The sequence below is a fragment of the Scylla paramamosain genome, chromosome 5 (genome assembly GCF_035594125.1).
Source record: "Scylla paramamosain isolate STU-SP2022 chromosome 5, ASM3559412v1, whole genome shotgun sequence".
Lineage (NCBI taxonomy): Eukaryota > Metazoa > Arthropoda > Malacostraca > Decapoda > Portunidae > Scylla > Scylla paramamosain.
Window position 1 is genome coordinate 22019084 of NC_087155.1, and position 13961 is coordinate 22033044.

Genomic DNA, 13961 nt, shown 5'->3' on the forward strand with positions numbered 1-13961 from the left:
TTCAGAACAGCCACAGAGCCCTTGTGATGAGAGAGACTAGGGTGTTTCCCAGGCAAGTTTGGGACAACGCAGGCATTAAAACATGGGCAGTGATGAAAGAGAGTGGGGACGACAGGGAAGGGGGAGGAAAGTAGTGCGTGGCCGGCTCGTCTTGCGTCCCTTCAATAAATCATGGGCGTAATATCAGCTTCCATCACTCTTCCAGCCTCCTCACTGCCCAGCGACAGTATGAAGGTGATCTGAAGTCGATGACAAATTTATGACGTCGCCATTTGAAATATTGAATTATTTTTCGCTCAAGATGATTGCCTCCTGCAGCGGACGATTAAACTGGACGGTCCGCTGAAAAGAAATTAATCCTGCCCTCAAAGATTGGCAATAAAAGTGCAGCATCACCTGGAAACTTGTCATCACTTCCTATTATTTGCCAAAAAAACTGTTACATCACCGGCTGGAAAGTCTGGCGCTTCTATTCCTTTCCAGACGATTAGAAAGCAGTGGCAAAGAAGTATAAAGGAACACAAAGGATAAACAAACATTAGCGGACCTGTCGGCATTTACAAGGTTGTTCTAATGTTAAATAGGGGAAGAAGGATCAATGAGTTTCTTTTTTAGCTTCGCCTTGCGTCACCCGAAGAACCGGGGAGATGAAAGACAAGCCTGGATTGTGCAAGGGAGGGTTGCTGTAAAAGGTACAGATGGCTAAATGGAGAAAAGAGTGGAATTATAGAGTGCAGATAGCTTGTACGGGAGGCATAATTGGAAACAGATTGCGTAGGAGGGTGTGGAAGGCTATGGATGAAGTCTCCGTTTCTGGAGCAAATCTGCAGGTGGAAAAGTGGCCATGGTAGAAGGCATGTGTATGTAGAGGAGGATTTCATGGGAGGCGTAGGTGAGCGATGAGGTGCGTGAGGTGCAAGGCAGGCGGAAATGGAGAGCGGAGAAAGGGAGAGAGAAGAGGCATATAGATAAAACTGGATTTGCTGGGATGTTTAACTTCTAATCCATGTTCACCAGACCTGCTGTATGTACACCAGCACAATCGCACACTGCATGCTGTTCTGTGCTATAACTGTCCTTGCTTCCATCACACACTCACATAATGCTATCTCTTTCCTTCCCCCTCTGTCGTGTCCCTCCCTCCTTTGATGATTACACACAGCTAAGCTATAATATTTTCGTCCATTCAGACTGATCACACACTGTTGCTAATACTCTGCTCTTAATCTATAATGACTCTATAAAATGAAAAAAAAAAAATCCGATATCTTTCTTCTCTCAATAATGTTTCATGTTTTTCGCTTCTAATAAACAACAGTAAAATTCTTTACTCACTGCTCTTTAACCACAAATCCATTTCATTCTTTCCAACCAGTAATGTACGTACGTATTCAAACACATTCATACTCAACTTGAAAACGTATGCAGATAAAACATAAGCAACAAGTAAGTCTTTCCCGGCCAGATGTTTCAGCATAAATTTCCTAATGGCTCGTGCAAGGAAAACCTATTACTACTCTTTATTGACTTGCATGGAAACTGGAATACCTGAGTTATTTGGTTTAATTTTACATTGTACTATGTAAGGCAGGCAGCGACGCGAGATCTATTAAACATGAGAGAGAGAGAGAGAGAGAGAGAGAGAGAGAGAGAGAGAGAGAGAGAGAGAGAGAGAGAGAGAGAGAGAGAGAGAGAGAGAGAGAGAGAGAGAGAGAGAGAGAGAGGAGAGAGAGAGAGAGAGAGAGAGAGAGAGAGAGAGAGAGAGAGAGAGAGAGAGAGAGAGAGAGAGAGAGAGAGAGAGAGAGAGAGAGAGAGAGAGAGAGAGAGAGAGAGAGAGAGAGAGAATATTTCCCATCTAACAAGAATAAAAATTGCAGGACAGCTGGAAATTAGCGAGCAGGTAATTAAAAGTAATTAAATTCCCGCCAGCCTCCACATATACCAAGTGACATCAGTTAATGTATGCATCCCTTCTTGTCCAGAGTTATTATTTGCTCATTTAAAGCAGTACTTGGAATTTACCGAATGATCATGCTTGACTCTCACCCACCAGAGACACCTGCTAACACGAGAGGCAATCAACGGAATGATTTTGACAGGGAAGTGATAGAAAGAGAGAAGTGACTGAGGCTCTTCCAGATCGCCTCGTATTCTTGTACTACGGAATTATCTTTTTTTTTTTTATGTAGGAAGGATACTGGCCAAAGGCAACAAAAATCTAATAAAAAAAAAATGCCCACTGAAATCCCAGTCCCATAAAAGGGTCAAAGCAGTGGTCAAAAATTGGTGGATAAGTGTCTTGAAACCTCCCTCTTGAAGTAATTCAAGTCGTAGGAAGGTGGAAATACAGAAGCAGGCAGGGAGTTCCAGAGTTTACCAGAGAAAGGGATGAATGATTGAGAATACTGGTTAACTCTTGCGTTAGAGAGGTGGACAGAATAGGGGTGAGAGAAAGAAGAAAGTCTTGTGCAGCGAGGCCGCGGAAGGAGGGGATGCCTGAGTGTAGTTCTTCTTTCTCCCTATGTTATCTCTAAACGGACAATTTCAAAGCCTCGTAGCCTCCTTTATTCTTTCGTTATCCTCAGAATGTACCTATGGATTATTATAACTTCCCGTATCACATCCACACCCAAACACACACACACACACACACACACAAACACACACACACACACACATTTTAGAAAAAGTTATGTATGCAAATGTATATGACCAAATAATGCAGGCTACTAAAAACAAATGGTGCTGTTTATGGAAAAAAATAAACAGATAACGAAATATTTTGCCTGACGGGAGCATTTCAAAGCTGGATACATTTATCAAAGAGGAAATGTTGTATGTGGAATGTTATAGCGAGCATATATTAAATCACCAAAGGGAAAGAAATAATGAGGGGGAATACCAATAGAAAAAAAGGCCTTCACGTCAATAGCGTAATTAGCCATGGAAAGTCCACATGGAAATGTTGCCGATAAAAATAAACCCCGCGGGAACAGATATGATGACGAGAGGACGTTTTTTCAAGGGCGTGGGAAGGGAGAGGAAAACAAAAGACCCAGATAGTGAGAGGAAACACATCAGGGAGTGACGCTTCAAAGGCTACACTCCAGACCAGCAACTCAACTGTCTGACCAGCGGCGTGTATCGTGAAATGAACAAGGCCAGAGTTATCTAAGACGCAGCAGCAAATTCGCATTTATCCACTGTTCACGTATTCAGGTATTCTACAAGGGTGCAAGTCTCCACGCGGAAACCCTCCACAGGTATCAATTATCCAGGTACCGGTCGCAGATTCCAGAAGTCCCCGCGAGATTTTTCTCCGAGAAGTCACACTTCCCTCCACTGTGGCACCTTCATCCGAGCAAGAGAATTTAACTTCTTTTTGGATATCGGAATTTAGTTGTATATATGTACGATATCGTGACACACACACACACACACACACACACACACACACACACACACACACACACACACACACACACACACTAGCAGCAAGTTGGGAAGGGACGTAAGGCGAAAGGTTGTGACCTGATGTGGTGCGTTGGTGTGTGAATGGTCTCGGTTGTAACCAAAGATCGGTCACTATGAGCTCTGAGTTGTTTCCATATGGATACGTGGTGTCAAGAGACCAGCACACGACCGTACGAAGGTGGATAGAAGACACACACACACACACACACACACACACACACACATCTCCACCACCATCACCATCACCACTATCACCACCACAAGGAGACACCTTACTTGGAAGAGTCTTATCCAGTTAATGAGCGCGTGTTTTGCACTCCTCGCTTCTAAGTTTACGGAGAGCTTTTGAGAAAATTGCAAACTGGGTCTTCATCCTACATAAGCTGGTCTAGGGCGCTGCTTGGGAAGGTTAAGGGAAGTGTGAAAGCAAGATCTTAAATACCTCTGCAACGTGAACTATTTCAAGAATACCAGCACATCTGCAGAACTATTTTGGTGGGCTTTTTCTTTTATTCCCTTTCTTTTTTGTGAGGAGCGGCAATGAAATGTGGGTTCATTATTGTTACAACAACAACAACAAGCTAATGACGGCACCCACTCTGTTCTTCCTTCACCATTACTTCTACACACTTGACTCATTCAGAAACATTACCATTTATCCGCACATCGTAAAAACCTGTGTCATGTGTCCGCTTGTTGGCCGCGCCTTGTCCAGTGTTCCTTTGTCGCTGTAGGTTACGAGGACACACTACACTCAGCCGTGCTTGCAGGCCACGGGGAAACGTAACCAGAGCGTGCGAAGTGTGGAAGTGTGTGAATAAAGAGCAGAATATACGTAAAAAGGAGGCTGTGTGGGTATTAACGTTCTCAGAAGTTCTATACCGGGAGAGAAAGATTCAATGATGTTTTGTACTTACTGAGATGGTTGAAGCGCAAGGCTCTTTGTGAGATTTTTCTGTTTCTTTTTAGTTGTTGAGGAGACTGACCAAATGCAGAAAAAAAAAAAAAAAATGTTAGAAATAAGTAAATTAAATCCGGCTCAACTTCCCGCTTTCAGAAGTCACAGAAAAGGATAAAAAAAAAAAAAAAAAAAGCTGGCCAATTTAGTTCCAGACGTGTGTTGATACTTCTCTTTTGAAACATAACATACATACAGTAGATATGTACGTACATACATACATACATGTCAGAGTTCCAATGATTACTGATAAAATAACTTAAGAACATTAGAGAATTGAAAGAAGCAAGCATGACTACACGTGGCAGTCCCTGTATAAAACACACCAACCTATCTAGTGCCACCTATTATTCATATTTTTTTTTTTATTTATTGTACTCTTGTTAATCTTCCATTACAAAAAATATAAGTTCAAGTAAACAAATGTAGGAAAATCACAGTCTGACTTACAATATGGCTGCTTGCATTATTCTGCTGTATACATTTCACCCCAGTCCTCCCACACGTCATCCAAGGAAAGAACAGAAGAGTCAGCAACTGTAGCATCACTCTCCTTTACCTTCTTTGCCGCCTGCCTCCCGCCACTCCCCTGCTGTTCGGACACTCTACATACGCAAGTGGAGGCTTAAATCAATTTCCCAGTACGTGTCGTAATTAAAGGAGCAAAAGCCAATTAAAGGCGGCACTACTCTCATCTATCTACCTAATTAGCATGTTCTGTGAGATAACAGAAATTGCATACGGAAAGATGCACTGCTGAGGAAAAGTATGACGATGTGGCGTAGGAGAGGAAAGAGGAGGATAGGGAAGTAGGAGAGAAGGAGAAGGAGTACAGAGATGATGAGAGATGGAGTTTTTGCGACCACGCAATATATACGCAGTGCTACGGTGAAGTGTTTGTGAGCATATGGTAGATACGAGATGCTGCTGTGAAATGTATCAAAGATGTACTTGAATTCAGTACACAAAGGTGTTTTCAATTTGAATCGCAGAGGAGGAAGAATATGCATAAGAAGACCATATCATCAACACCACTGTTGGTCTACAGAAGCATCCAAGGTCACGCCTCGACAGTGAAAGGAAGGAATGGTTGCTACAGTTGAAGGAAAATAGCGAAAACCAGTTTTACTGAAAATAAGAAATATAGTTTTGCCTACATTTGTAAAGAAATCGACAAATTATGAAGAGAAAACAGGAAAATTTGAAAAATAACTTTAAGTAGTCTTGTTGAAATGGGAAAGAAGGGAAAGAAGAAAACAGCATAAGTTTGTTTAAAAGACGAAAATATTTTCTATTGAAAGAGAAAAAAAAGTTAATGAGATGAAGAAACGCCACACGAATAGGAAACTAAATTATGTTAAGTAGGGTTGCTGAGTTAGAAAATGAGAAAAACAGTATAATCTCGTTGAAGAGATTAAAACAACCTTATTGAAAAGAAAAAAAAGTTAATGAGATGGAAAATGCCAGAAATATAAAAGAAATAATTTTAAGCTTTGATGAGTTCAATAACTCGAAAAAAAGCATAATCTTGTTGAAAAGATGAAAATAACATCAAACAGTCATATAAGACAATGAAGACTGACCAAACTGCTTCTTCCATATACACACACAAGTCTTCACACCGCACAACGTTTGCCAAGACAATGAAGACTGACCAAACTGCTTCTTCCATATACACACATAAGTCTTTACGCCGCACAACGTTTGCCACACGCACTATTCAAGTATCTTCCAATCATCGCCTCAAAAAGCCAGACTAAGGACAAACACTCCTTGCTGAATATCACCAATAATCAATAGCTGGAACCCACAAAGCAACCACTGGAGTGCGCTGCCATCATCATAATTATCCCCACCATCACCCATCACTCACCGGCAAACATGACAACACCACAAGACCACAAAGGCGTAACTCTTTCCTCTCTCTTTCTCTTCGCACACTACACACATCCCTCATCCTCCATTCACAGCTCCTGGTTAGTCTTGTGATTTTTCTGGTTTTAAAAGGATTTTTTAAAATCTTCACTTAAGCTCTTAATCAGTCTTTTCCAGTTATAATCTATGTTTAAGTTTCTATCTTATTCATTATTATCACTGAGTTTCTCTCCAAGGTATTAAAATCTGTTCAATTATTTTTTTTTTTATTCCTTATTCTTTCCTAGGTGTAATTTTTCAGGTTTCCTTTTTCTCATTATTTTATTTAGTCTTTTCCAACGTAGGTTTTAAGCTATTCTTAATTAATTGTCATTTATCAGCCTTTTATTAGGTAAATTTAATCTTAAATTTTATCTTACTCTCCGTTCCTTCTTTGTTCTTCCTAGATTAAGTTTATGCTTCCATTTTTTCCTTCTTTCCCAATCTTTCCCCAATAAGAATTGCGCAAAAACAAGGAATTTCAAAGGATAACAAACAATAACAAACCTTTTAGTTCCTTCTGGAGTAATTGATTGCACTGCTCTACACTAAAAAAAGGCAGTGCGTTTATAGTTTGTTAAATGAATGTTGTTTCGTATGTAAGACACAACATTACAATACAAGGAAAAGCTGTTGATTTAGTCTAACAATCCCTTCTCTATTTCTCAGTTCGTGTCCGTCTCAATCTGAGTAAAGGCAATTTTTATTTCCTCCCGGCTTCTATTTCTCTCTTCCCTCTGCTGCCCTGCACTCCTCAACTAAATCCTGCCGTTGTAGATATTTTACCTACAGTTTACAATCTTTTCGTTTCCTCTCCCAACAATCTGAAACTCCATATTGGTGCAGTAGTATTTACGGAAGAGGGCGAGGAAGAGAGCGAAGAAGAGGAGGAAGAGGAGGAGGAGGAGGGGGAGGAGAGAAGAAAGTGAGGTGGAAGAAGTGGGGGAGGTCAGTCCAAGGTACACTGACCCAAGCTGCATTGGTGGGGTAAACAATTTTCGTATAAACACAACTACTGGATCCACTTTCAAAGGTTGCTGTTTACTGCCTTCCCTCCCCACCAGGCACACACCAAACAGGGCACAGCGATGGATTTGAAATGGTAAGAAAAAAATACTGATGCCAACAACGATATCGTGTCTATTAATTTAGTCTATAATCTAAAATTAAAATGGAGCCATGCATATGTAATGTATTAATTATCAGTTCTGACTCTTTTTGTTTAATCATGGAAGCAGTGCATGTGAACAGGCGGAAAATCAAGGAAATGTGCTTATTGTTTTACACTCTATAATTGTCGCTACTGGTGATGATAATGACGATAACGATAACTTTATGTATTCTTCCCTGATCGTCATGACAAACTCACATAAGGATGAAGGTGGTAGAATAGGGAGGCGAGGAAAGAGAGAAAGAGAGCAAGGAACAAAGAAACTCAAAGAAAGAGCATAGAGTAATAGTACTCTAGACACCAACGAGTCTGAATTAAAGAACACTATACAATCAAAGTAAGACGTGTAGAAAAAAAAAAAAAAAGGAAAACTCTAGACTAGAAAAGATGTGAGTAGCGGCGAAAGTACCTGAAGCTATAGGTTGAGAATGAATGAAGAATAAGTAAGGACTATTGGAACAAGGTGGAGACTAAGTGGTAGGTAGCAGAGACGTGAAAGGGGGCAGGGAATGAATGGCGATGATAGGAGGTGGTGGAGGAGAGCAAGGACGTGGACTGAGGAGGGTAAGTGAAAGGGAATGAAGATATAGAGAGGAGACGCAGAGGAATGGTGAAAGATGTGTATTGACAGAGTGCACGGGCGTGTAGTGGAAGTGGATGCGCCGAAAATTATGGAAGGGTACAGGGAGCAAATGGAAGCAGATACAGGTGAGATAGAGAAGAACAAGAAGGTGGATTCGGAAGAGTAATTATGAAGAGTGAAGACGTATGGAGTAGCAAGCATAACTAGGAATACTGGAAAAGAACCGTTAATGACAAGGCGTAAAGTGAGTGAAGAGAGGAGAAAGGTAGAGTGTGGCACTGAAGTGATAAGCCCAGCCAGGCAGTGAGTCATCCACCACATCCCCCTCCCCTCCCACTGCAGACTCGTTTCCCGCTTGTCAATATCTGACTGGATGGCGGAATGTATAGCAAAAAAATAAATAAATAAATAAAAAACAAATAAATAAATAAATAAATGAATAAATAAAAGGAAAAAAATATTTATGTCAATGTTAAGCTTTATATCAGCCGATAAATCAGCGCCGATGTGCAAATATATGCCTTACAGTGTGCTGACGTTTTCCATTTAACTTTTTCTTTCAATTTCGATAGTTTGAACCATCTACTTTTTTCCCCTTCCGTAAAACTGGGAGTGAATGGGATGTATGGAAAACTAACGAAGTGTGTGTGTGTGTGTGTGTGTGTGTGTGTGTGTGTGTGTGTGTGTGTGTGTGTGTGTGTGTGTGTGTGTGTGTGTGTGTGTGTGTGTGTGTATTTCATTGTTTTGTGTGTTTCTATAATTCTCTGAAGTTCGCAATGCTCCATATACGTGTGTGTGTGTGTGTGTGTGTGTGTGTGTGTGTGTGTGTGTGTGTGTGTGTGTGTGTGTGTGTGTGTGTGTGTGTGTGTGTGTGTGTGTGTGTGTGTGTGTGTGTGTGTGTGTGTGTGTGTGTGTGTGTGTGTGTGTGTGTGTGTGTGTGTGTGTGTGTGTGCGTGTGTGTGTGTGTGCGTGTGTGTGCCTATGTTTGCATGCATACTGTCATAATGAATCTAAGGGTGAGAGGCATCCGAGCATACAAGGCCCAGATCGCCAGCCTGCACGCATGTCTTGCCGCTCACAGCATTCACTTCCCTCGCCCACTAGGACCTCGTGCCTCAACCCCCTCAGGTCCTCCAGTGCTGCGCGCTACATGTGCACTCACCACACTCTAATAATCTTACACACCGAACAGAAAGGCTGGAAAAACAACTTACCTGGCTTCCACGATGATATCATTAATTTTGAACGCAATCACTGCGTCCCTTCCAGCCTCGCTCTCTGTACGTCTCTTTCTCTTTCTCTACTGAAGCCCTTCAGCAGATTAATTCCCGAAGGGAAGAAAAACATCGCCATCAGTACCATGGTCTTGAAAATAAGAACAACGGCAACAACGACGACGATGACGACGAAGACAACAAAAACAATAACAACAATAGTAATGATGATAATAAGAACACTAATAATAATAATAATAATAATAATAATAATAATAATAATAATAATAATAATAATAATAATAATAATAACAATAATAACAACAACAACAACAACAACAATAATTATAACAAAAGTAGAAAACAGAAGATCATGATGATGTTGATGATGATGATGATGATGAAGATGATGATAATGGTGATGATGAAGAAAAAAGAAGGAGAAGAAGGAAAAATAACCAAATAAGTGAGAGAAGTAGGTATTTGGCACGCAATACAGAAAATACCTACCCAACCTTCATTACGGAAGCTTATGACACGAATACGAAGAGAATTTCATCATTGTCGAGAGAGAAAGAAAAAAAAAGATAATATTTAGGTCATGAAATAAAAAAATCATTTGCACAATTAACACTCGTGTCAAATAATATAAATTTTTGATGCACAGTAGGTAAAGTAAAAAAAGAAGAAAAAAAAAAAAGGAACTGCGTGTCATTATAATAATAATAATGATAATAATAAAAATGTTGGTCTCAAAATGCACACAAAACTGAGGTTCATAAAGAGAACAATTATCAGTGTGCGGTTTGCTGTGGGTAGCGCAAAGAGACTCACCGTCAATCCTTAACATATAGAGAGTCAAATTATCGCGTCGACTTTTCCTTTACAGTCGAAGAAAAAAGATCACCTCTACGCATCTCTGAGTACAGAGATGCGTAGAGGTTACAGTTTGTTATGACTCTTCAGGGTACGAAGAAGTTAATGGTAAGTTCATTTATTCCGTCACTCCCGCAAAAAAAAAAAAAAAAAAAAAAAAAAAAAAAAAAAAATCGCTAATTTTCAGCTCCGCAAAAAAAAAAAAAAAAAAAACTAGAATAAGAAAATAGACCTGTTGCACGTTTTTTTTTTCTTCTTTTCTTTGGTGGTGTTCGTAAACACGCGTCAATAAAGTGTTGCATAGAAGGTGATGAGGTGCTGGTAAGTAGTGTAGATGTGAAGAGTGGTAAGGTGGTAATGTGTCCAGTGTCCAATAAGAGGGTGTTGATGTGTGCAGAGGAGTTGATGAGTTAAATTAAGGGAACATCGATCAACGTGCTGGGGGATGGGGGGTGATGGAGTCGCTCACCTGCTTCTCCTTCACTTCCTCGCGCTGACTACACGAAATTATCACCACGGCAGCCTTTCCGGCACCAGTGAGGCAGAACTGCAGTGCTGGCAGCTTCTCAGCCTCGCAGGGAATACAAAGTTCCCGCACATTTTTCTTGGAGAGTTTTGATTTTTATTTTGATTTCATGTGATCTAGTTTTGCTTTCCTGCTAATTAGTGATCCCTTAATCAACTCTGAAAAAAATTAGCACGCTTTCGAACGTACTTTTACTGCCCGATCTGATAAATACTGCGTAAGTTATATGCTGTAAACTTAAATATTCCTCAGTGGCAATAAATCACAGACTTTTGGTGCTAAGTTTCGTCAAATATTACGTAATTTATATGTTGCAAATTTATTCGTTCCTTATTCAGTCTGAAATAGGTTCATACATCGAACAGGTGCCACTTAAACAATAGATAATATTACTTATTTTTGAAAGGGTGTGATCGGAAATAAGGTGATATGAGGGAGCTGGTCCCCTAGAAACACCAGATACGCAATGCTTCTTATCTAGGTCGCGGTGTTGCTCAAGCAGACAGTGCTAATACGTAGCCCGCACCGCCACCAGGGACACGAAGGCTGACGGGAACGGAGAGATCATAAAAAGAGAAGTTATCGGGGATTCTCTTTGTCTTCGCTACACTGTTTTGAGTCATCCCATCACACATCACTTACGTACATGACAGGTGTGTGTGTGCACATATTGACATATGTGTAGTACTTCTGTCATGTGTAGTTTTATGATGTTTACTCCCGCGAGAGACACTTTTTGGACCCTTGGGGTTGCCGAGCTAAGACAACGTGTACCCGAGTAACTCTCCACTGAGCTTATCGTCTCAGTACACCGGCACATCTAACGTCCGTATTGCTAAACGTTTCGGCGTCTCATTTCAACTACTTTGAACAGGCTTTAGTGTTGGAAGTTATTAAAGTATTTATAAGTGTTTTCATGATTCCAATAATGGTTTATCTTGGTTTTTGCTTTGTCAGTGGAAAAAAAAAAAAAATCCATGAAAACCAGATTAGTTATTTTCTGTGGCCTTTGAAAATAATTCTTAAGAATATGGTCTTATGCCTAGCTAAAACGCCGCTGAACGCACTCAAACTCTCACATGATGTTCCTGATCCAATGAAAACCGACAGGCTCCTCTCATTCCGGGCTCTGACACTTAATAATTTCTAAGCTTTGGAGCCACCACAACCTCCACCCTCTTTTACTCCTGCCAGTTCACCGCTGATCTGTTAGCAAGTCCTCTATGCTTTCCCGGCTTATTTAGCGAGAGGCGGGAATATTCATAACAGGTGGATGCAAATTTCAAGAATTCCCTGGAGTCCGTTGTTTCGTCTCTATCCTCTTGACTGGCGAGGAAACATTACACCTTTACCTGGTGATAATTTCGGGATGACGAGAGGCAAGTGGTGGGGGACGCAGAAAGGAGATGAGAGGAGATAGAGGAATAAAACGGCAAGTAATGAGGATGGAGAGAATTAGCAGCCAGAAAAATGGAGAAATCAGGACGACGCAGCACATAAAGAGATCTGCGAGCTTCCAGGAAAGAAGAAAACTAGAGAACACAAAAGACTGAGGCAGAAGTTAAGGGAATATGTGGAGGTAATGAATTAGGGGAGAAGGAAAAGATGAGAGTGGGAAAGGGAGGAAGGGGGGGCCGGTCGTTCCATGGAAACTGTCAGAAGACAGTTTAAGATCTAGAGAGAGGGAGAGAAGATAAAATAATTTGTTGCTTTAAATATATTATTAAGAATATACATCTATCGCGTAATATAACGAAACAAAAGTATACAAGGTCCTGAACAGTCTTAGAAGATGGAAATATATATTGATTTTCGTAAAATGGCAAAAGTGAGATGCAGGCACGCATTTTGAAACGCTTTTCTCTCGTAAGAACCATATTTAGAGGCCACACAGGTTACTATTTTAACTTTCATGTATGTAATTTAATTTATTTTGCGATGACGATGCATAATCCTCCCTAAACCATCACTTGAATCATGAAAACGTCGTTGAAAACTCAAATAACTTCCACTAAAAGGTGTTTAAAATAATCGAGGTAAAGAACTAACCTGTCTGAAAATATGTACAACTGCTGAAAATTCTTTGCAAAATAGATGAAAATATTGGAAGCCAATTTATGAGGTGACGCTAAAGGTTATGACCCTCGTATGTAAGCCTGCTTCACACATTCCATCTCCACGTATGGCCGCCTGCTGGGGCCTATAAGCCCCGCCAACCTCTCTCAGGCTGAGGGTTCAGCTCGAGTGTTTCGGCAGCTCAAACACAGACCAAAGCGAATCACATTCGAACTAAAGCACTGAGAGAGAGAGAGAGAGAGAGAGAGAGAGAGAGAGAGAGAGTTCACCTTTGACTTTGCAGACTTTGACATGCAGAAATAAAAAGGAATACTAATAAAAAGCTATGTTAATGTAATGCCTGTAATCCTTGCGATCATACTGGCCCTTAATAAAGTGTAACAATGCATGACTAAAACATGATTCTTTACTTTGAAGAACTCACGGCACACACGCACAATGTCTCGATCACTGAGCTTAATGGATACAGTCATAGTAAAAAAGTCCAGGAACTAACCACACTCCCTTAACTCTTTCACTGCTATACGTAACAATTCACAGCACTATAAGCAATGCATGGAACTTTTTTTAAGTATCTACGAGAAAGAAGAGGATAAAAAGAATAAGCTTTGCTATTCTAGCTGGTACAGTGTTTGGTGTGGCTGTAAAACAAGTATTGATGTCTCTGAGTGGTTGGTAATTTAGGACAATTGTGTCAAATAGCAGTGAAAAGGTTAAGTTTTCACTCAATCTGAAGTCCTCTTGTCTACTAAAAATTAAGTCGTAAGGTTTTCCCACACGGAAAACATAAGAAAATCAAGGAATCTGCCAGAAGCCATCAGGCCTAAACGTGAGAGTACCTGCATAAAACATATCCACTTATTTCTACCTATCATCCTCATCTATAAATTTATCTGATCTTTTCAAACTCCCTAATGACTCGGCACTAATAATCTGATTACTGAGTCTATTCCATTCCCATCCCAGCGGACCAGAGAATTTAAGACTGCGGAAAACACTAAAGACAGTAGCAGTGAGTGTGGTAACCTATTCTACTAATGACCATAACTATACGTGCATAAATAAGATAGACACAAATACTCACCCTTAGGTCATTAGAAGAACTGACGCCCCGTTCCCAGACGAGGCCGCCACGCTCACCCAGGCCATCACGGATCATTCCTCAATCT

The 13961-nt window shown here is 40.5% G+C and overlaps 1 protein-coding gene across 1 annotated transcript in view; it reads right to left on the reverse strand.

Annotated features, from left to right (window-relative positions):
• Positions 1-13961, reverse strand: part of LOC135100666 (organic cation transporter protein-like) — a 72471-nt gene extending 58510 nt beyond the window's left edge. The window contains exon 1 of the mRNA XM_064003795.1: positions 13877-13961. Coding sequence (XP_063859865.1) covers positions 13877-13951 — 75 coding nt within the window. The 5' untranslated portion in view covers positions 13952-13961. The remainder of the gene's footprint in view (positions 1-13876) is intronic.